This window comes from Nyctibius grandis, chromosome 7 (assembly GCF_013368605.1).
Source record: "Nyctibius grandis isolate bNycGra1 chromosome 7, bNycGra1.pri, whole genome shotgun sequence".
Lineage (NCBI taxonomy): Eukaryota > Metazoa > Chordata > Aves > Nyctibiiformes > Nyctibiidae > Nyctibius > Nyctibius grandis.
This window is the reverse complement of record NC_090664.1, coordinates 12,453,260-12,477,244: the sequence shown is the minus strand read 5'-3', so window position 1 is coordinate 12,477,244 and position 23,985 is coordinate 12,453,260. Positions and strand designations below refer to the sequence as shown.

Here is a 23,985-nt window from a genome sequence, read left to right as displayed (position 1 = left end):
AGTGTGATACATCTTCATTTCCAACCGTATTGTGGCACAGCGAAATTAATCATTGGTCTATAAATCAGCACTTCCCTTTGTGAACTGATCACAACCCGACTATACTCACTGCAGCCAAAGGAAAAGGATGGTCCCAATCACAAAGGGTGTTTCAAAAGACTTAATTTCCAAAAAACTTCATGTGGAAAATATAGATGAAAGCTTAAAGCTCTTTAAGAAGAGATTAGATGGCCAAAAGCTGCAATCCTTCAATCAAGAAAGAAGACAGCTTTATCTAAAAGCCCATCCCGGTTTATGGGCAAAGCGAAGATAGCAAAGCAATATTTAACAAGTTGAAAGGGGGAAAGGGATCAGATAGCAATCAATACAAATGTGACATGGAGAAAATTCATCAGAAGGAAAAGAAATCCTTGACTGACAGGACCAAGAAAAGAAGAAACACTTTAGTATGTACATTAGGGATGAGTGAAGCCCTACCTATCGTTAATCATCAAAAACGCAGGCAAGGCAAAAGTGTTCAACAAGATTTCCATTTCTGCATGGAGGGATTCCTACCACAAATCTGATGAACTTTCCCAGCTATCAGTAGCTATTGGGATGTTAAAGATCTACTGAGGGCAAATTTTTAGATCTAAAGGCCTGGATGGCTTGTACCCAAGATTTAAAAAGGCTCACTGAATCCTTTAATAATTTCTGGGATACCATGGAAGTTTCAGAAAGCAAGCCCCATTATCAGAAGCGGTAAGGAGATGGACCTAGTGAAATAAGGATGCTTAAGACAACATGAACATAAAATTAAAAAAAAAGAAACACTTGTTCTGGATTTAATTTATAATTAATTAAAGGGTAAGAATATATAACCATTTTAAAATTGATAGAAACAGATTTAAAATTTAGTCTTTTGTGTTCAGTTACATTTATATCTTTGCCAAACACCATTTTTTTGGGTCAGCCTGCCTTCATTATTTTGCTGATATTACAAGTTTTCTTGATGATTTATTTGCACTTAGAGCATTAATAAGAAAGCCTTACACAAGCCATTTAGATGAAAAATAGCAGGAACAATCCACACAGCAACAGCACAAAAAATTAGGACCACACAATATCAATAAAGTAAAACTAAGCAAGATTTGAATAACTAGCATATCTACACGTGTAGTAAATAGATCGTCAATCAAACATTGCTGCTAGTGAGGCTCCACAGAGATCAGGATTAGCCTTGATGCTAATACCCATTGTTGGTTTTCTGGAAGTCAGTAAATGACAGCTGATGCCATTTGTGAGTGAGAGACTCACAAAGGGAGAAAACAGAGGAAGACAGACCTGGAGTGCTCAAACCCACTCCAGCAACAGCTTTTTAATACAGTCAAAAGGTAAGTTGTGCATGTAGGTGAAAAACCCACAAACAGTTCAGAATGGATGACTGTCCTAAAAACAGTGACTCTGAAAAGACTGTAGCAGTCAACAATAAAACAAAATTCATATGAGCTTCCAGGTCAGATATCAGAAACCAAGAACCCTTCTTGGCAAAAAAATGAGTTCTCTGCAATTCTTTTCGCTACATCAGAGCCAAAATCAGCTTTAAAAAGTTCTGTCAAGAGACGGACTACAAAGTTTTCTAAGTAGATCATTTATGTGGATGCCTTAAAACAGTCAGGGCTGCTCTTAAACACAGAATCGCAGCAGATTCTAGGACCACTGGTTAATCTGGGATGTCAGTCTGTTTTCCATGGGCCAATGGGAAAAAAAACCCACAAGATGTCTTGACAATTTCTTTTGTTCTTGAATTAGTCATTTATACACACAAGAGAAGTTTTCATTTCAGCATTCATCTTCACAATATATATATTTTACAAAGCCTCATCAGCTTGACCTCCCAAAGAAATACACTAGAAGAAAAAAGTTAATATAATCCACGATTTTATAAACAAGTGCATAGGCATTAAGGAGGCAATTTTATCTCCACATGCAGCAGTGGAAAATCAGGTGCTGGAGACAATGCACAGTTCAGATGCCCACTTTTTTTTTTTTAAACAATAACAAAAAACTGGAAAGATCCTGATGACAGCCACAGGAATGATTCAGTGACTAATGAAGACTTAAAGATGTGAATCTATTTAGTTTATAAATAAAAGAATGAGAACAGATTTGATGATAGCTTATGAGCATGTGAAAAGGGAAAAACAGAGTAGAGAAGGCTGTTTTAGTGTGGAAAGGTATTTTTCCACCACCTTTTTTCCGCCCTTCTCAATCGATCTCCTTTCATACAGGAAGGCTAATTAGCCATTGAAAGAAGGTGCCAAGGAAAATGGTAGTTTTACCATTCCTTGATATTTTCCAGTCAAGAATAGATGCCTTTCTAGAAGATGTGCTCATACAAAAGTCACCAGGCTACCCATAGAAAAGTCCCCAAAATACAGAGGTGGTCAGCTAATTCCTTCTGTCCTTAAGTTATTTTTGATGATAGGCTTCAGTTTTATGGCTAGATGCAAATCAGCTGCCAGCATGTAAATTAGTTTATTCATTTGTTTTTATAAGTCACATGCAGCAACCTAAAGCTTCTTAAACGATGCCTAATACGTTCCTGTCTGGCAGGCACAATTCAGTTTAAGCATACTTTCAAGGGAAAAAGGTGAAGTCAGCTGACACCTTCCCACAGACCTCTGGACTGACTGCAGCTGGCTCATCTGGTCTGCCCAAAAGAGGGAAAGGAGACAGGAATTGCATCTGAACGCATCTCTCCCAGCACACATGGTCTGTTCAGAGAGTAAGAGCACAAACACTGAACTGGTGAAGAGCTGCTGCTGCAGGAAGCAGCAGGGAAGGGCAGAGAGACAGGGGAATGGCAGGGCAAGTAAAAGAGCTTCGTTGCTCCTCTTTGGCAGACAATACGCTCTCCTCTGTCGTACTTGCGCTGCTATTCCAGTGCCCCAAAAATGCATCTTTTGGACTACCAGGAACAAAGTAAGGACACTTCCATGCACTACTGCTCTTCCACAAAATCTACAAAAGCTGTCCAACACAAGCAGAAGCGTAAAGCCATAAATGCTTCATTTGTACCCTAGAACAGCCACTAAACAATTATTTCATCAAACATTTGTAACGCGGGTATGTTTGCTGTTCTTTTTCTAGAAATGATGGATACGCCCTAATGTCCATGTCCTTTGCAACTTCATGTGACATGGGAGTTCCCCACTTATACCTGATACAACAAATACCATGAAATATTTCCCCAGATAGGCTAAACCAGTGTTGAAATTGTCACTCATGTTTCAGACTACAGCAGAAGTTTACCTTTCCCGTGAGGTAAAATAAAGGCTTATACTGTTAAGCAGCTTCTGTTTTCTGACTGATAAGGCAGAAAGATATCTTATCTTGTTTTCCATCAAATACATAGTAACTCATGCTGTAGGGGACCATTAATTAAGGGTGAAACTCAAAGATTTTATTTTCCTTCAGTCCAATTCCCTATAAAATGACCAAAAAAAAAAAAATCACTGTGCTCTTTATCTTGTAATCACTATTATTGCACTACAGCTAATTCATTGCTGTTATTTATTAAACATGCCAAAACCACAGAATGCTAGAAAACACTTAGTTCATTCAGAAACCACAGCAGGTACCAGCTGGCAGGGCAGAATGGTCATGAGGCCACCAGAAAGATTTGTAACTAGAGGAAACTTTATTGTGTAGTGTAGAAAGGGTTCGTTTAAAAGGCCACTATCAATGGACCACACTAGCTCTCATTATTCATTCATGAGACTGTCATTTAGCCCACCTGCAATTTCTGATACTCAAGTACCTTCATTCAATATTTAGAGCATTCAGAGGAGCTCCTGTTACCGCAACCTTGCAGAGGGAAAGGCTGCACTTCAAAGGCACCAGCCAAGAGTGGTGGCTTCCATTCCACATTGCAGTTTTGCTGTGTGCAAAAGCAAGAAAAATCATGCACAAACCATTTAAAAACTGCTGAAAATAATTTTTGTTGGGCCACGTTTTTGCTTTCACTCTCAATGAGATTCAGCCTATGCAAAAGACCAACAGGACGGGAAGACGTTACTTTTATCCTACACATATCCTTCAGCATTGAAATATCAAGTATTAGCAAGGTTATGGAATATATATAACCATCATGTATCAAGCCAGTGGCTCTGTTGGGCAGTCACCTCATCCCTAGTGCACCCTAAAATATTCACTGCAAGTGCTCACCTAAAAATCATCTGTTATTCCCTCATTTGCATTCCTCAGTCATCAACCCCATCCAGTTCAAACTCCCACTATATATCAGAAAAGACAAAACTCCTGATCCTCGGAACTGCATACCAAAATCCTTACAGGGATGGGAGCCACAGCTTGGACAGCTGCAGGAAGGGCAGCTGTAGGAGCAGCTTACAGGCACAATGTGAAACAATGTGGTGAAACAATGATGGTCCTCAAGGAGCACCATCGTCCACCATGACATGGGACTGATCTGGGCTGCACGGCTGCCTCGCTACCTCTAACCCCTAGGACTCCAGATCAGCCAGCAAGCCCCACACAAGCCCAGTTCTGCTACAATCACACAATGCAGTCCTGGCACAAGAGCCCCGTGAACACAACTCAAGAAAGGCCCAAGGGCCTCAATTTGGCCAGGCTTCCTACAGTTTCATTCCAAGTATTTTTCTGTCAGTATGATGCTGCAAAATTCAACCTTCCTTCCACCTCCTTCACATAGGAATAGAATTTATCCCCCGTGCAAACCACAGAGCACCAAGTCCACAAAACCCGTCTGTGACTGCTGTTTTCCTGAGACAAGACTATACATCCTCCCCATACCCACACAATACCACCTGTGCAGCCCCAGGGTTGCAAATTATTGCATTCCCATCACCAAGGGACCAGTTACAATCCTTCAGAGAGCCCCTGGGGTTTCTCATATGAAAGGAGTAAATTCAGAGCTGGTGTGCAGACCAGCTTCACAGACCTGGAGAACACGCTCAGTGTCCCTATGGGACCATTCTGCAGACACCCAGCACAGAGAGGAGATAACCATAAGCCGAGTATACTCAAGACACTCTGAAATACTAATACCTCTGAATGACTGTTTTTCTCATTTCACAGAAAATTAGGAGGTGGATGAGGAAGAAAAGGGAGTTAATTATTTCCCAAAATGCCAGACAAAAATCATTTAAGTCAGTGCATTAAAAAGTGATTACTGTTTGTTACAAAAAGAAAAGATGATAGGGGAAGGAGACAGCTTTTATTCAGGTAAAAACTGAGCACAGAAGGTTCTAGTGACCTCAAGACTCCAGTACTTAGACATTCCTGGGATGCTTCAATTATTGAGTTCCCCTGTGATGTATATTGGGTTTCATTTTGATCCATAGGCTATTAAACATGATCTATGACACTTTCAGAAAAGCTATAGTTTGGAGTTCAGCCTGTAACTCAAACTTCTTTTTTTTTTCTTCCATCACTGGTTATTAATGTGCATATGGCACTGAGAGAGCATAATGAAGAGGTGCACAGATATGCAGGAGCACAGTGCTGCTTTATAAGAACATAGTCAATAGGATCAACTAGAACTAAATTAACTGTGTTGAGTGTCTTCAAACTCTGCTTTCTTATTAAGAGCAGTTCTTTTCACAGGCAGACACAAAAGGCCATTTAAAATACCAGTCAATATGTTCTAACTCCAAAATGAAGCAAAGGAAAGGAAGAATAATTAGTCCTATTAAGCAGAGGAAAATACATGCTGTTTAGGCAAACAAGAACTACAACATGTAGTACTATGAATCTGGATGCACTAGCTGAAATCAACAAAATACATCAAGAGTACAGCAATTTGCCATAGCTCAGAAGGAAAATATTTGACTGTAAATAGGCTAAGAATGCACACCATATTTTTGTTAAAGAAGAATCCATAGATTTAGAGGTCACCATTTCTTGGAAAGTGTACATTTGCAAGGAATAAGGTTGTGTTTGCTTTTGTAAGGTTGTAGGCTTGTTGGGGTTTTTTTTTGTTGCTACTTTTTTGTTTTTTTCCCCTAAAAGTAGCGAAAGACTATTAAGATAGCAAAAATGTCAACCACGTTTAAGAGAAACTGGAACACGCAGATAATAGAGGCTGGAGAAAAGGGCTGACAAGAACCTCATGAAGTTCAAAGGGAAATGCCAAATCCTGCACCTGAGGAGGAACAACCCCATGCACCAATAAATGCTGGGGGCCACTCAGCTGGAAAGCAGCTGGCAGAAAAAGACCTGGGGATCCTGATGGACACCAAGTTGAATACAAGCCAGCAATGTGTCCTTGCCACAAAGGCTAGTGTAGCCTGGGCTGCATTAGGCAAAGTGCTGCCAGCAGGTTGAGGGAGGTGATCCTTTCCCTCTACTCAGCACTGGTGAGGCCACACCTAGAGTACTGTGTCCAGTTCTGGGCTCCACAGTACAAGAGAGACATGGACCTACTGGAGAGAGTCCAATGAAGGGCCACAAAGATGGTTAAGGGACTATAGCGTCTCTCCTGAGGAAGTCTCCTGAGACTGTTCAGCCTAGAGAAGAGAAAGCTTGGGAGGGGATCTTATCAATGAACATTTATACCCGAAGGGAGGCAGTGAAGAAGAGGGAACCAGGCTCTTTCCAGTAGTGCACAGTGAGAGGACCAGAGGCAATGGGCACAAACTCAGGAGGTTCCCTCTGAACATCAGGAAACACTTCACTGTGAGGGTGACTGAGCATTGGCACAGGCTGCCCAGGGAGGTTGTGGAGTCTCCATCCATGGAGATATTCAAAAGCCATCTGGACAAGGTCCTGGACAACCAGCTCGAAGTGGCCCTGCTTGAACAGGGACTTGGACAAGATGACCTCTGGAGGTCCCTTCCAACCTCAGCTGTTCTGTGATTCTGGTAACAAGTTTTTCTAAGAACCTAGTTACCTCAGTAATACTATGCCTTATTCCATCCTCTTCCTTTTCAAGAATAATTTTCTTTTACATGATCATATGCATATGTATGCATAAGCGCACACACACATTTATATTCAAAAAGCACATATGAACAATTCTAAAAAGTCTCCCAGTGTTGCATTACAAAATATGAAATTTTTCATTTCTATAGTAGTAATGAACAACAATGCAATACTGTTCTGCGTGGCAACATGATTCCAAGTAAAAAGTGCTTATTTTTATTATGCTATTGGGAAATGACAAGAGGTACAAATAAGGACAACATGTTGAAGTGCTCTTAATGCAAAAACAAGATAAACTTCCATATCCATGCCTCTTTTTCCTTATTTTATTTATCTGTAAAATATTGATAATTCATCAATAATTTACCTGCCTTTCAAATATGTAACAAAGGTTAACTAGTGGGACAGATTCAATGTAAATTCCCTTTGGCTTCCTATACCCTGAAAATAGTTTAATGCTTGCTTTGAAAAAATGTCACAGAGTTGACTTTGTTTTCAGATTAGCTGGTTTTGCCTATTAGCATAAAGACAGGCTAGTAATAACAGAAAATGTTAAATTATTTTTTGTTCCTCTGTTCACAGGCAGTGATCATTATTTTTCTTTTCTGCCTTAGTCATTCAGAGTAGGATATAACATTCCAATGCTTTAGTTTTACCCTAGTATAACCCTTTAATCAAGATGACCATTATCTCCAAATTAGGAACACTTAGATATCTTACTTTTTCGATTCTTCACAAACACAGAGAGAACGATTTTCTGAGGTATGTCACCAACGGCCTACTTAATTTATATGAACTGCGCCACTTCCACTTAGCCCCCCAAAAGATTCGCTTTTCTGGAAAAGAAATGAGGTTTAGTTTTACCCTCTTGGTCCTTCCACAAGCCGTGAGACTCGTAACAATGGATGCAAAACGTCCACTGCTCTGGGTAGCACAGCTGTATCTATTTGAAAGCCATACAAATTAAATAGTACTGTCTTTGTTCACACAGAAATAGCAAGAAGTGCTTATGCAGTGCTTAAGCACCCTTTAGTCAATTGAATCTGTGGCAATAAAGCAGAGAATGCAGTCCCACTGAATCCCCCATGGCCTTTGTTTCTGTGATCTTTCGGTTAGAATATAAGGCTTTTTAGATGCTTCTTATATGTAAACAGAAAGATTTGTTGTGTGAAGCTTTTAACAGTGCAAAGGTTTGAAATCAGCTTGTTTTCTTCTGTATTTGAACTGAAAGCTAGAATGACCCTCAGGTTTTAGCAAGGCAGTATGCAAAATTTTTTAAGACATCAGACAAGTGGAACCTATACCTCCCCTGTAAGAAGGGAGTACATCTACACAAAACATACCCCACTATCGTAGGTGAATTGCTTGGGTCCTGAAAGAATGGTCATGTTAGCTAACTAGTCCTAGTGAGATACTTTTTAAACTGAATTAAGTACCATACTTACATATGGCCATACTGCTCCTAGTACCTGAGCTAGCTGAGGTACCTTCACAGAGCATTACATACTGTGATGAAAATACATCTTGCATTTGATCTCCCTGGAAGCTTTGGTCCTTTACTTTGAATCTATCAGTCTCTCATGATTTTATTTCCTCACAATATTTTTCTCCACCTTCTCTATCCCCCCCAGCTTCATTTCATACCATTACATGTATTACCACACAGAGAAATGATTGGACCATCCATTATCCTTAAAAGGATTTTAAGCAAGACACAACTAATGTGAAACCTACTTTACCTCTGGAGATCTGAGCAATCTTGCTCTGCAGGTGGCTCAGAGAAGATGAAATCCTTGTTCAGCCTGAATGCAGCGTATGGAGCTGCAGCAGACTCCCTCCCCACAGCTTCGATCATTTCTGTATGTACGCTGAGCACTAGGGATCAATAGACCTCAGTCGCCAGTGGGCCTTGAACATGCTCAGCTCAATGTTAAATCTCTGACAAAAGTTGCCCTACACTCTCATCTAGTAAACCATACAGTAGCAAAACCATTTGGGTTTCTTCCCTTTGTTCCAAGAATTGAGGGGTAGTTCTAGCAGCTGTGTAACTGTGCTCGTACAATAGAGATGTTTTGCTGCCGTATGTGTTACTATTGCTGACGTAAATATCATCACTTCAAGATATCACCTGATATTATAAGTCTGGGAAGGGACTGAGGGGTAGAATAGAAATAGACAGCTACCCAAAGGACAGAACTTAGATGGTTAAAATGAAGTGGAAGGTAATTTAGTGATGTTGATTCTTGCATATTCACCTCAATTGAAATGGTACCACTAACCTAAAAAAAAAGCAAAGTTTTCTGCATGAATAGAACTGCATTCAACTGGAGCCCAGCTGGTACTACCCACTCCTGAAAAGCCAGTCTGGAAAAGGGGTCAAGCAGACAGCTAGAACAGAAATCTCTACAATTGACATATGAATTACTAATATATCACTTAGGACTATTACAGAAAGCATGAGCTGGAAGCCATTCACATCTTTGCCTTGTCTTACTACATGTACTGTAGGTTACAATACGGTCATACAAATATACCTCTGTTCTATTCCCATACACGTGTCTGATATGCCAGTCATCCCATGAAAGAGCAAGCATGAGATCAGGTCAGTCTCACAAACCATTATATGTGGCTGAAAATTAAGCAGGTGTACAACCCCACCAATGTAAAATATATACTGAAGTGTATAGACCTAGCACCGGGGTCTAATACTAAGGTGAGATGGACACCGTCAATGTAAAATGTATTGATCTCTACTTCTCCTGATGGAGACTTTAACAGTGAATTTGGCCCCTTAGTCTACACTACTACTTCAATACTCAGGTAAGAACAGATATAACAGAGAACAAAGACCTAAATTCCAGTAATGTGCAGATATGCAGTCAAAAAAACAAAGTATTCTATTTTGAATTAACAAATTTTTTTAAAAGGCATGTTATTTTTGTGTTCTTACAACTCAAATCTACGGAGGAGATATTTAAAACAAAGTCACGCTAAATATCTTTTTTAATTAACAGCTACAGACACTTTTGTACTGATGAGTTATATAAAACTGCAGAAAAAACATATTAAAAGGGAAAGTGTGCAAATCTCTCATTAACAAGATACTGAAACACTGCTGTAATTTTTCTCTGCTATTATACTCCACTGTACTGTTCCTTCTCATTTATCAGAGCTCAGATCTCTCTGCTTAACAATAACAGTCATTTATATGCAGCTAAACTACAAAGATTTTTATTCATCTGCTGCTGTATATTACGTACTATTAGTTGTAAAATAAGAGATGTTACTTTAACAAGTGACTGCTTATTGTATTATTAAATTTCTGAGCACTATTCTCTGCTGAGAAATGGTCACACTACAACATAAGTCCTGGTTATTACCATATTACTCATTTTGTGGTTTCAAGGCTTATTGTGCCTCTCTCCCCTAAGGTCCTTGCCTGCAGCTCTGCCTCTACCAGGCCTCCTGCTCTCACCTCTCCAAGAATGCTGCATTTCTGCCCCTCTTGAACACAATACTGAGAATTCAGTTGGGCCCACTGAATTAGGAAGAGATTTTGCAGCTCTTCCCTCCAAGAGCCTGTAAGATAGGGGTCTAAACCAGCGCACAGCACGGTCAGGATTTAGTGTTGGGTTCTTTGTACTTGTATTTATGAACTAAAGCAGCTGAGCTGGGATCCTGGCAGCCCTAAGGTTCCCCTCCTGAATAATGAAGCCAGACAAGTCTGTCCCAAGGGTGGTTCTGACACTAGGTTGCCTAAGTCATGATCTTGGGGTTCCCCTTCTCCATGTTAAAGATGGAGGGAAACTGTGCCAACTCCTCAAGTAGCTTCCTTGGGTAAGTGACTCCAGCTATATAGGATGAATCTGGAGCTTTTGTTGACCCTGAGGATTTCCCTGACAAACAAAATTTCTTCAGACAACCCCTTTGGAGGTCCTCATCTGATTCCCTGAAATGACAATCCATCCTCCCGGAAGGTCTTTCTTTTAGACCTGCCAAAGCAATCTCTTCTACTTGTAGATTTTTATTTCTTGAAGTCCACAACATATTTGTAGGTTGCTTTGAGTGAAAGCAAAAAGGTTAAGAGATGGCATCATCTCTTAACAATTCGCACATGTTGGAAAAAAAAAAACCACACAGAACATGACCCACTCTTTTTCTTTCTGTTCTTTTCTAAACACATTTCTACACAATTACACTATTTCAATGCAACAAGAAAGCACATGGGATCAGAAACAATTAGATCAACGTACAGTATTCACAAATGACTGATGAACAGCTCCAGATCTGTCAGTCACAATGATTTAGCCAATCTAACTCCCATATGCTTCTGTGTAAATCTTACCATTGATTTTCCTGTCATTTGATGTGGCCCTCCACAGAAACTTGTGTCAAACAGAGCTAGATGCTAGAGTCAGTAGGCTACTGGTTACTGTAAAAATCACTCATGTAAGCAAAGTTCACAGAAACGGGTCTCTACCATTACTCTTCAAACACACACATTAAAATATTGTTTAATTGTTTTCTTGTTCAAGTGCAAGAAAAACTCAAAGTGTAGTACACAAGCATGCCACGTGATGAAGTAACAACATTTTTCACACAAATCCCAAGTGGAAATACACTTGCAGTGACATGTTGGAGACCTTTCTTGTGCATCAACCTGGGCTTGTTGCATTTAATGTTGTGGTTATAATCTATGTCATTTTTCTCTTGTTCTTCCAAAACATAGAGGGCAAATATTATTAATATAACCAATTGGAGGTCTTGTTTTCCCTTCCCATTCAAACCTCATACCATAGTCAATAGATACTTTGAATACACAAAGAATACTGAATCATGACCTTGATTAGTGTTTGATTTACACCACAAAGACCACAAGATTCAGAGGTTGCCAAGGCAACACCAGTTCAAGCTCCTTACATTTCTGCTTTGATATGAAACCTCTCATTATATAAATGTATCACAACACCAGTCAGTATGACAGGCTATTTTATAAATATGCCTTCAGATAGCAGACAGCTATATTCTTCTTTTAACTGGGAGGGAAGGCAGGAATAAGGTTACTTTTTACTAAGGGAGAGAGGCAAAAATGGCATTCAAAGCTATATAGGCTTTATTATGAAATTGTATCCTGAGAATTCTAATACAGCCAATAAATTTTGTATTATTTGGCCAAAAATCCACAAAAGGGCAGGAAGCAAACAAAACAAAAAAACCCCAAACACACCGCACAAGTAGAGTCTGAGACTGAGATGCTAGAATTTTGAATAATTGGAGCTAACAACTGTGTATAAAAGCTTTATTGAACCATTGGAAATCAGATATTCCAGCATATGTTGTTTACAACTACAGACCAAGAAAAGTTTACTAAAGCATAAAAAACCTACCAGGAACCTACTGACACTTTTTTAACCTCAATTTTGAGGTCTAAAGTGGTATTTAGCAATATACCACTAGCCTTCTTTACTGAGCAGTTCAGTATGCAGTAGTCTACCTACAGTTATGCTCCAGGATCCTTCAGCAAAGCCAGGCTCCCGCTTGAGGAGGGATCTCTTAGAGATTGTTACCTCTGTATCTCATTCTTAGCCTTCTAGACCACACTGAGTCTGAGCAGACTACAAGCTTATTCAGATGCACAAGGCATAGCTGGCTGGGTGGGTTAGCAACAGGATGGCAACAGTATCCCTCCAAACCTTTCCTTGTGCCCTAGCACCCTCTGAGCTGCCAGGAGGCTTCCCAGAGACAGTATTACTAACAATCACCCAATTCTGCATCATCTGAAGACATTTCAGCATGAGCTGAGAAAGCTGACCTTTGAATTTCTAAAGAGAAGACTGTTACAAGTAAGAATATGCATGGATATTTGTAGTTATGGAAAAAATATGAAAATTGGAATGGTTTGGGCTTGAAATTTTTACTTCTTCCCTCACTTCCATTTCTGGATTGTAATTTCTCATTACATTTTTTTCACTGTGACTTGGTGGCACACTGACCATCCTCAGCAGTAAACAAAGTAAATCTTAACAGTGTGTCATAAGAGGAAGAAGAGCAAAATACCACTAGGGGACACATACAGTACCAGCAAAGCAATTGTTCCTTCATCCCATCAGTTACGTCAGTGCCAGGTCAGAGAAAACTGCTCCCAGTTTGCAATGACAAAATAACACCACTTACAAATATTTCTAGTTGAATGTAACAGTAGCTCCCCAATTACCACAGAGTGCCCATTTGTATGGTTTCTACAAGAAGAAAACAATCTTTACTTACTTGTGAAGAAAGTCACTGAAAAACACCTTACATCTCAGGTTCCTTTACGGGGTATGCCATCTGCTGTGCCCTAAGAGTACTGCAAAATGTTCAGGACATGGACTATCTTGAACCACTCAACTGCATCCAAAGCCTTGCTGTACTGTCTATAGAACCAGTTACACTACACAGCCAATTCCTGCTGTAATCCCAAAAGATGACAGTGTTGTAAGACTGCGGATGTGCACGGAATTCCCAGTTTCACTGGGTAATGGAGCAATGTACCGTTTATGCTGTTCTTTACTTTCCCACCATCACGTTGTTTCTCATTCCCTAAAGTGTTCAGGTGATGACTCAAATGACCAGCTAGTGGCTGACCCAAATCCTCCAGGATACTCTTTCCTATCATCTTTCTGTTTTGCATGTTGGAGACTCTGAAGAGGGCAAATTTTATACCTAAAGTCCAAGGCCCTAGAATTTAAAACAAACAAACAAACAGCCTACCACATTTTAAAAAAAAAAAGCTTCCGAGAGACACAATGTATTTAGGACAGCTAGAAGACTGACATCAGAATCAGGTATCATGCTGCGATCCAGTCAGCCCTGACACATTTCCACATAAAGTGGGCCATGGAAGCTGGAGAAAAGCCAGAGCAGAAAAACTTCAGGGTTATTTTGCATAGGACTATGCAAATTCTTCACGAAGCTGAGTACTTGAGATCAGAGCTATTTGCTTATCAACTTTCACCAGCACTAAAACTCACATAACTAACCTTAGAAGACAGCATGTTATTCTGAACAATATTGCTGAACAAGCAGCTGAATAAAATCAATTACTTGCTTAAGGGGTTTTTAAGACATACATTTCCTTAATTATTGTCAGATATGCAGGTCAACAAAAAGGAAGATTGATTTCTGGATAAACAGAATACTGTGATGTTAAAATGTTGTGTGGAAAGACAAATTATTAATTAAAGCATTTTAATGCTCACTTTAGTGAAATGATGGGAATATTCAGGAAGCACTTGCAGTCAAGAAACTGTACACATCCCCATCTGCCCATCAATGGCATAATGCAGCAACCTCTCCAGTCTGCATCTTCTTATCACTTACACCTTGCTGATCAGGATGCATTACTTCTTGCCCAGCCATATATTTGTACTGATTAATGTAATACTAATATAATGACTATGCTGTTTGCATCAGCAATGTTAGAACAAATTGACATTAGCTGGAAAAGTCAAGTCAGCCTTATTTTTTGTGACCCAGTGCTGTCATCTCGTCTGCTCACCAATACATGTTGTACCCCAAACTGGTCCTCAGTACCCAAAAAGCAAAGTAAGACCAGACCTATCCCTGTAGAGAATCAGGGAGGTGAAATAATGTTTTAGTTCTATAACAGGCTCATTTTTGTAGTGTCCAAGAACTTCCCAGCAGTGTCTAAAGCAACACAGCTATCATCACTCGTCGTTTCCTCTCCCCATCCTCCAGGAGAGGAATTTGTGCCATTCAGTGCCTTGCTTTGCTAGGGAGTTTTGGTCTATTTTGTGGTAAATTCTCTTCTGGGCTTTTGTGGGGAGGAGGAAAACTGGTTATGTTTTAGGATTTTGGGTTCCTTAATGCTTCTTCAGAGAAGGCATAAGAATTAAGAAAATTACATCTTGCCCATGAAAAGAGTGGTGCTCAGTTCTTGGGAGAAATTGCACACAAGCTCCTTTCCCTCCAAGTTCTCTCCCACAAAACACTGGCTAGGAAATCTGCATTTCCAGCATCAGTCTGTCTATATCAGTACATAAAATAAACCCAGGCATCTATTCCCCACCCTATATGGGAAGCACCATAAGGCAGCAGAGCAAAGAACTGGTAAGTTACACTCAAAAAAGCCACTCACAATATATGCACTCAAAGCCATTCATTGTGCCTCATTCCTTCCCTCCTCAGTCCCCTCCCTAGATACATAAATCAAAAGGTGGCAGTGGTAGCATTATTTCTTCTGTGCCTTCCCATTGTCTCTTTCCAAATCCTCACTCCTCCATGGGTAGAGGAGCTGTTATACATCTGTGTGTGTGTGTGTGTATACGTACATATTATAGGTCTTCCACTCTAATGAGAGGAAGGGAAGCCCCATATGAAGTGATCATAACCCATCCATGCTTTGTGAAAGCATGATAAATGCAAAGCCCTTGTATCCACACTGTGGCTATGCATGGCTTTGTACTGCAAAAGTTAAATATACTTTCCAAAACAATACAGACAGGGTTAAGGAAGACCTCACCCCTAAAGACACCAGCATCCAGCATAAATTGAAAGCGATTCATGTGAAAGGAAAGCTGCTGAAAGGAGAGCAGACTTTATAGGAACTATGCATGTATATATAGTACGTATAGCATGTATATATAATAAGTATACCATGTGCAAGTATGCATATGGTATACACATCTACCTTCTAATTTAAATTTTAGTAACCAATTATAGGAAAAGATAAATATAGAACACTAAAGCTGCTACAGAGAGGTCAAACAATTAATTAAATTCCTCACTGAATAGCTTATTCAGTGAAATATAATACCACAGTGTCTATTGGCTTCTAATGAAGTTTTAACTACTGATTCTCCACTAGTACTTCAAAATTTTACTACTGCTTTTTTCAAGATGTTCATGATTTTCTACTAGGATGGCAAAGAGTTACCAAAATGCTCTCCAATGAAGTTTTTCCCATTGTATTCCTGTTGTCATTTATGGGTTGTTTAACATCAGAAATGTATTCTTAAGCACTTCCTCACTTGTATTATCATAGATTATTATAGATAATGCAAGACAAATTCCAAGGACAACGTTAAGTGTCTGAAACAGGTAATGAACAGCTCTAGACAAGAGATGCAGACAACATTGTTCCTATTCTCTCAGTTCTGCCATCGGCTAACAGCTTTGATAGTAAGCTGAATAGTTGTGAATGTCTGCATTTCTTACATTAAGAGAAGAATTAATTAGCCTTGTCTAAATAGAGGACACACTTAAAAATCCTACTTACACTACTCACACTTAAAAATCCTACTAACACTTATTTAAGGATTAAATCCACATACTGATAGGTTAATGGTGGGCAAAGTCAGAGGCTACTTCACATTCTTATCTGGCACAGAGGTAATTCAGTAAGCTACAGATAAGACTGTTCATGTGACACTCACCTGGTGTAGCTTCTGCCAAAATTCAGGTCCGTCCTCCATCTTTCTTAAGCTTGGTGGAATGTACCAAAAGCAAACGTTTGCATACTCCGGCTAAACAAGAGAAGTGATTGCTTATGAGATGTAACAGATGAAACTAATACATATAATAGGTTGCCCAAAAGTTCTGTCTTATTTTTTTAGGGGATTAAAAAAAGCCTTTGAGTTTACACCCTTTTCATTAAAACTTCCTTCTCCAATGCACCTTTTGTTTCCCTTTTTTGAGTTTCGAAATAGTTTTCACATCATCACATCTCCCCCTATTGCCAGAAAAAGGAAACCTGTCCAGGTTCCTTTTTCATTTCTCCTTCCTATATACATATTTAACTCTGCTTTGCTCACTAACAATTTTAGTTAGGAAAAAGTGTAAAGATAGGCTTAGAGAGGTAACTTACAGATTTCAAAACTGAAGCAACTTTAAAGAGAACAACAAATTTTCTTTCTAGTGTTTTTGTTTTTTTTTTTAAATAGAAGTTTCCTATGATGCATTTTACACAAAACACACAAACTCGGTTTTTGTCACCATTTAACACTTGCACACCTAGTCATTTTTCTACTGAACAATGCCAGTCGCCTTTTATATCATATGGAACACAGCACACTACACAGTGCTGGAGTTAATGCTGGCTTTCTCAACTTCCATGCTTTATAAGAATCTCAGGACCCCTTGCACGGTATGTGCCATATCCTGGATATATCTTGTCCAATATCTAAGCAGGCCTTTTGAGCAAAGACTCAGACTCCACATCTCTGCTTGCCTCCAGGGAAATTTTGCCTTTAAACTCAGCAGAGATTTAGCTGCAAGCCTTCTGACAAGAAGAATGGCTGTTCACAATGCATTATAAAATAAGGCATTTTGTGCTTATGAGGTTTCTATTTCATATATGATTGAGAAAATGTTCCCAGCAGACCAGTCCAGGGTCTTTCTAAATTTCCTGCTAATTTGGAACAAATTTCTTTTTTTTTTTTACCTGTACAGATAGCAATAGCATGAGGAATAGATGAAATCCCACTCAGCACTTCCCATAAAAACATTTAGTCAGTCTTGACCTACATTATTTGTAACACAGTATTTAACTGGGGTCTAGATTATAACATGGATTATAAACTCACACACCCCTCTCCCTTCCCCACACGCCATCCTCATTAGTACTGGTTGAAAGTAAAAAAACGAAGTTAAAAGGGAGCTTGGTAGCTGGGTCACACCATCTCTTTGCCCCACTGTGAATGCAGCTGCTCTTACAATCCCAGGCAGTCTCCTGAATGAGGAGAGCCCACCAGCTGAGACATGTTCTTTCATGAAAGGGCACTGGGAACTGCTCATATCATTTTCCACCTCACTTCAAAGAATGCATTAAATACAATTTAATCATCAAGAAGAATATCATTGTCAGCAGGAACAGAGCTGCAAACCTGCCACCTGCTTCCACTGAATGAAATAAAGCTCAGCTCTTAAAGTCCCATTTCTTTCCCCAAAGAGCATGCATTGAGTACACACATAAACACAGATCCTGAAAAGGCAGTGGCTTCCTCATGAGCACAAGTACTAGCTCACTGTTACAGGATTTATTTTAAAACTATTTAAAATCAGATGGCAGGAGCAGACAGATGGCATATATTACCATATTGCCATTGCCTGCATTGCCGCCTTGATTATCTCAGTTTCCTTTCACACATCAAATACATCAACCCCCTCTGAAAATACCATTCATCCTAGAAAAACTTAACTACCCCCAGCCATGCCTCATTCTATTTCTGATTTTCTTGTCACAGCTCTTATCCATGCGGGTAAGCAATTATACCACAGAAGAGTTCAAGATGACTCAAGCGCGAGCAGCATTTCCCGGCCGTAGAGTGGTTCTCATTACAGGACTTCCCTCACCGCACGTATCAGGGGATCATCTTCCTGAGCTTCTTGTCCAAAGTCCAACTTCCTTTCAGAAAGGTCTCGCATAACTGGGCCTAGCTGCCTCCCGGCAGTCTTTCTTTGACTTCTCACTGCTTGTCCCCCTGCACTCCAGAAAACCTTTTCTTAACCCTTGCTCAACATCCTTCTCATAGCCCATACTATAGCACTCCCTCCAATCCCACTTTTTTTAATCCAGGTATCCTGTTCCTGCAGGAACTAAACAGCAGTCTCTGCTCTCACCAACAGCTTTCACATCTACAGTAGATCTGGGCTCTCTGCTAAAGCTCTACAATAGCAGAGAATGGAGAGCTTTTAACAGACTTGCCACTTTAGTAACCCCACCATGTGCTGCTGGCTCAGAATTCCTCACTTAAGGAAAAAAAAAAAAAAAAAAAAAATAGAGTTTAATGATGAAAAGTCCATTTTTAGGATCAAAATATTCTTCCATCCAGCACACAGTCTTATCCGTAAGTCTGGCAAGCACTGGCAGGCAGACTCTTTATTTTCTATGAAAGTGCTCCATCTATACTCCCTGAGGCAACACAGGCCCAGAAGCTAGGAAAACAGGTAGAGTGATGGCAGAGAATACAGAGCATGTTATGTGTTCAATCATATCTGTGCATCTCCAATACATAAAGCTTATTCAATTATACACTTCAAATACAACTTGGCAATGGGCTAAAAAGAACAAATCAAACAATAGACACCCCCCAAGAACAACAGGTCTGTTCCATTTTCACTTACCTCCAAAATAAGCTGGAATCCCTCTCTTTTCTTAATTTCCTCCACTAGATATCTGTAATTAAAGGTGTAGAGTTTTAAAGCATAGAACAAAACAATACATACAGACAACAAAAAAGATCTTGAACATTTGTGCACTTTGTTTTCTTTTTTTTTTTTTTCCCCCAATTTGCTTTTCCTTTTTTTTCCCTCCCCTAAAGAAAGCACCGAGCTAAACCTAATTTTTACCTGCTGTGAAAATGCAGTAGCTATCAGTTCCTGGAAACAAATGAAAGCTACAGCCAGCCAAGGAGCACTGAGGAGAGGCCATATTCTGTCCTCAGGCTCGGATTTTCAGTGGAGTCACGTGGCACAAATTGATCCTATTTGCATTAGGCTGTGAACTTTCCCAATGCAAATTTCCATTGATGTTGCTCTCTACAAATTAATTCCTCCATCTCTTTCTCAAGTGCTGATGCTGTGCTGCCATGTTATTTCATGGTCACCCTGACTACAGTCACCGGGACCTTAGTTTAGCCAAAAATTTAAGTTTCCATATACTTCAAGCCCAGCAATTTTCCCAGTACTGTTCTTATTCCACACTGTACACAACAGTGCACATTTCCATTCAGTGAGCCACTGCTGATGCACATAATCCCTGGGCATCCTATGCGAACAATGCATTGAAATAGATATTCCTTTTCTCTTTCACCTGTCAGTATGAAAAACAGAGAAGCCTTCAATGGGAAGATGAGTTTGAATCAAAACTTTGGATCCAAACAGCTTCAATTTATAGCAATTTTTTTAAAACATGACCTCAACTTTGCCATGGCACACAACACACAGAAGTTCTGAAGCAAAGACAATGCTTTGACATAGCTGGGACTGCTCTCTTTGTTCCCCCCTGTCAAAGCCTTCCTAAGGAAAACTCCAAAGAAATCACCTCAATTTCACACAGATTTTCCATTTCAGCTGAATTTTAGTTTTCTACAGAAAGGTTTTGCTTCTAACAGTAATACAACTGAGACAGTTAAACTACTGATTGTGTACAAATCTGTTCTTTTGTTGCATTAATTTGGTATTTTCCTGCCTGCATTACTGGTCATCACACAAACAATTCTTTTATCTGCTACTTGAGGAAGAAAAATATTGCCAAAATAACCTCCCTCAGTCACACCCACATGTCTGAAACCTGCCTCACAGGGACACCTCTAGCATAGTGGTATCTGCAATGCCTGCTATTCGGCAGATGTGCTGCAGAAACAGGTTGGCTAGGGAGGCAGTAAACAATACCCTAGACAGTATACATTTTTCAAAATAGAGCATGGGGAGTTGTCACGCTGTTTATCATTAAAAAGTATTGTGCGTGTGACTCATTACCTCTTAGCACACATCCCTGCAAAATGATCGCTGTGGTAGAGTGCTGTTCCCACGACACACAGCTCTATGAGTTGCGTCGCATTGTGCGCTGTTGACATGTTTCCTCTCACTACAACAAGTCACAGTTCTGGGTCTTTTCTGCCATGACCATTTAGATCCTACTATGTGCATTTGTTTGTTACCTGGCTGTTAATGCCCACACCTCTGTTTACGTTGAAAGAGAGGCATGCTGAAAGGTAAGTGGGAGGCTAGATATCATGTGAGCTTGTTGGGGGGAACCTGTTTCTGTAGGGGAATTGTCTTAAGCGAAACAAGCTCAGTGCTTTTGTCCTGTTGATTAAAAGATACTTGTCTGTGCCATAAAACCAACATTCAGCAAAATCAGCAGGCTGTTCACAAGACAGTGGCCCTCAATTTATTTTTTTTAATAAATCATGAAAAAGAAACTATGTATGATCACCTTTTTTTTTTTTTTTTAGGTCTTGAATTGTTAGAGCTATTTTACAATGCTTAATACCCTTACGTCTTACCACAAGTGCCTTTTGTTTATACAACCATCTGACATAGGATATCTGATGTCAGTCAAGCTCACAACACTGTTAATCATGTTCTTAACTATATTGCCAATAGCCTAAGAAGGCAGCCATTAGAAAATCCATCACCCATGATTTATCTTGCCAGGACCATTTGATGGCAGTGGAGCAATTTACTCTGTGCATCTTTCCACACTTGACAGTGGAGTTTTATTATCATGTCACAGTTGTAGAATGTCAGAGGGCTTGAGTCTCGGTGAAGACTGGAGTACACAGAGAAGTGGTATTTGCTATGATTAAGCCTTGTAGAAAATGAGGGGTGGAGATCTGCAGTGAAAGTAGACATATGTCTGCTAAGAGTGGGTGTCAGAAGAGAAATCAGGCAGAAAAACTGCAAAGATGCTGTAGCATAAAATGCAGAGGTGGTTTTAGTTGTATTCTAAAAGCAGTTTACATCCATTTTCTTTTTAGTGTACTTCATAAAGCAACATCCCTGCACCAAAACTAATCAGGGAAAAAAAAACCGCAAAAATTTTTCTGAAGTGATAAGCAGGATGCTCTACTGTAGGTATTCTAAAAATAAGCCTTTCCAAATAGGTAGCATCGCAATGTTCCTGGGATACCTACTACACTGAAAACATGATTCATCTCCAGAACAAGAAGAAATTAATGGAATAGCCAATAAGCAAAGTTTGATGCAACAGAAATACATGCCTGCAATTACCCTGAAACCTTTGCAGCTCTGCCTGGCCATGGGAAGAAAAAAAAGGAATCTTGCTCTTAAATTCTATAGTCAGTGGACTAGTTCCAGAATTAATCCAGGTCTGTGTTCAGGAACACTGAAATACTATCTTTGCCACATCAAAGTAAAACCTACTGTTACAAATCAGGAGAAAGACTGCACAGCTGTTGAGTAGTTAGGAAACCTGGCACAGTGCCCAGTAAATCTGATGTCTCAGCTGCGAAGTGCCCATGTCCATGCAAACTCAAGATAGCAATGCAGCTACTGTAAAGAATATACTTCATCAGATAATGACTAAGAATTAAATTTCTTCTTAAAGAAGAAAAAAAAAAAAAAAAGACAACCCAGTCGCTCCTTAGAAGCACTACCAGCTGAATCCTAACATTCAACGACAATATCGATCCCAGAAAGGTCATTAATCACTACACTCTCAAACGACCTTGGCCAGTGACCTTGATAAGGCTGAATTCTCGTACTGTTAGTGGAATACAATATTTTGTACAGGCACAGAACTGTACAATGCTTCAGAACAAAAACAAGGTGCAATTTAACCAGAAGATATTAAGGAACACTTAACGAGTCAAACAATGAGTAGCTTTAAAGAAATAAAATAGAGAAAAAAGCCACAGCTCATTTGGGCTTTTCTGGTTTTGCTTCTTTCTTTTTATTCCTTTCTAATCCACTCTGGGTTTAGGTCATGGATATTTTTACCTTTTCTTTAAGTGACTACATTAAAGTGAGACTATTGCTTTAATTTTCACTGGAGTAAACATTCGATTTTTTCAACTTGGTAGCTCATATCAAAAATAAAATGGCAATATGATACGGGTGACTGTTTTTCAATATTAATTATTTCACTTATGGTAGTGTGTAGCTAGCCCAGGAATTGGTGAAGATTTCATTGTGGTTTATCTTGTGTAAATTCTGAACAAATATAATACTTCAAGTGAATTGTTTTTAATGGGCCATTTTCTTATTTCAATACTATTTCTTCTATCAGAAGACAAAACAACCTGTGTATGGAAGCTTCTTCCCAGATACAGACATCACCATCACTTTAGAAACACATTCTAGCAAGAATTTTGCAGAATTCACTTGTGAAACTCAGTTCTGCAAGACCAAAATCTTAGTAAAATTGAACAGGACAGGCAAGGGGAAGATCACAAGAAAAAGGTGCTTCAGTCCCTAACAGAACATCCTGTAACCATTAAGAACTTCAGCAAACTTGTGGAGAAAAAACAAGCAGTATCTCAGAACAATATGCCTTCATATACCTCTGCTACATCCTAACATTAAGAGTGTCCTCATACAAATTTCCCCACATCATTGGCTTTCTGCATTTCCTCAGTCATGAGGAATGAAGTGAACAGAAGAAAGGCTAATTCACTTCTTGCTAGACACAGCTCAGAGCCTGGCACATAAGGCTGCTTTTACATTAACACCAGAACACACAGTTGTGGGTTAGAAGAGGGTCTATTGATAAACCTGTCCTATGTCTGGTTCCAATAACATAAATGTTAAACAATGTAGATTGATAGTCTAATTTGGACTTCTATGTTTACCAACACCTATGCTTATTGCTAAAAGTAATAATTACTATTAAATATTGTAGCAAATGTAATAACACTAATTGTTATTGCTATTAGTTCTTCCTATTATACACAAACAAAAGGAAAGGGAAAAAAAGTAACAACATCATCTGTTCCAGGATACCGAGTATTGGCAGTGTCAACATTTCAGTCAAACAGACTAGACATATCAAAATTGTGAGGTGGTACCTAGCCAAAGCCAGTGCCCTGTTTACTCTCTCCTCAAGGCCTGTGGTTCCCAATGCTTTCCACATCAGCCAGAATTTGAATGCATCTGGACGCCTGCTGCACTGAATGGACTTGTCACCAGTGTCATAGCTGACATCGTAGAACTTGTCCTGCTGGAACAGGTATGCAGCCTTGGCAGAGTAACACTTCTTCAGGAGGCCCTATTAGAAACACAACAGAGACTTATATTGCTGATAGGCATTTTCAAACTTTTTTATCTTCACAAGCCAAAGCCTTTTTTTCCTGTCTGTACCAACTGCTTAGTAAAACAGAACTGGATGTGCAGGAAACTATCCAAAGCTTATGGTGCAGTTTAAGAACCCTGGACAAACCTGAACCCAGTGAAGTCAGCAGTGACAACAAGGAAACTTTTTTTTTTTTAATTATTTTCTTCATAATGTCACTGAACAATTGCAGATTGAAGAGCAATTCTGGCTCAGATCTCAAGAAACCATGGCAGTGGGTAGCA

The 23,985-nt window shown here is 39.5% G+C and overlaps 1 protein-coding gene across 1 annotated transcript in view; it reads right to left on the bottom strand.

The window, feature by feature from the left end:
- GADL1 (glutamate decarboxylase like 1) overlaps nucleotides 1-23,985 on the bottom strand; it is an 85,013-nt gene that overhangs the window by 20,133 nt on the left and 40,895 nt on the right. Inside the window, exons 12-14 of the mRNA XM_068405041.1 lie at nucleotides 23,478-23,677; nucleotides 19,069-19,120; nucleotides 16,380-16,469 (exon numbers count right to left, since the gene is read on the bottom strand). Coding sequence (XP_068261142.1) covers nucleotides 16,380-16,469; nucleotides 19,069-19,120; nucleotides 23,478-23,677 — 342 coding nt within the window. The remainder of the gene's footprint in view (nucleotides 1-16,379; nucleotides 16,470-19,068; nucleotides 19,121-23,477; nucleotides 23,678-23,985) is intronic.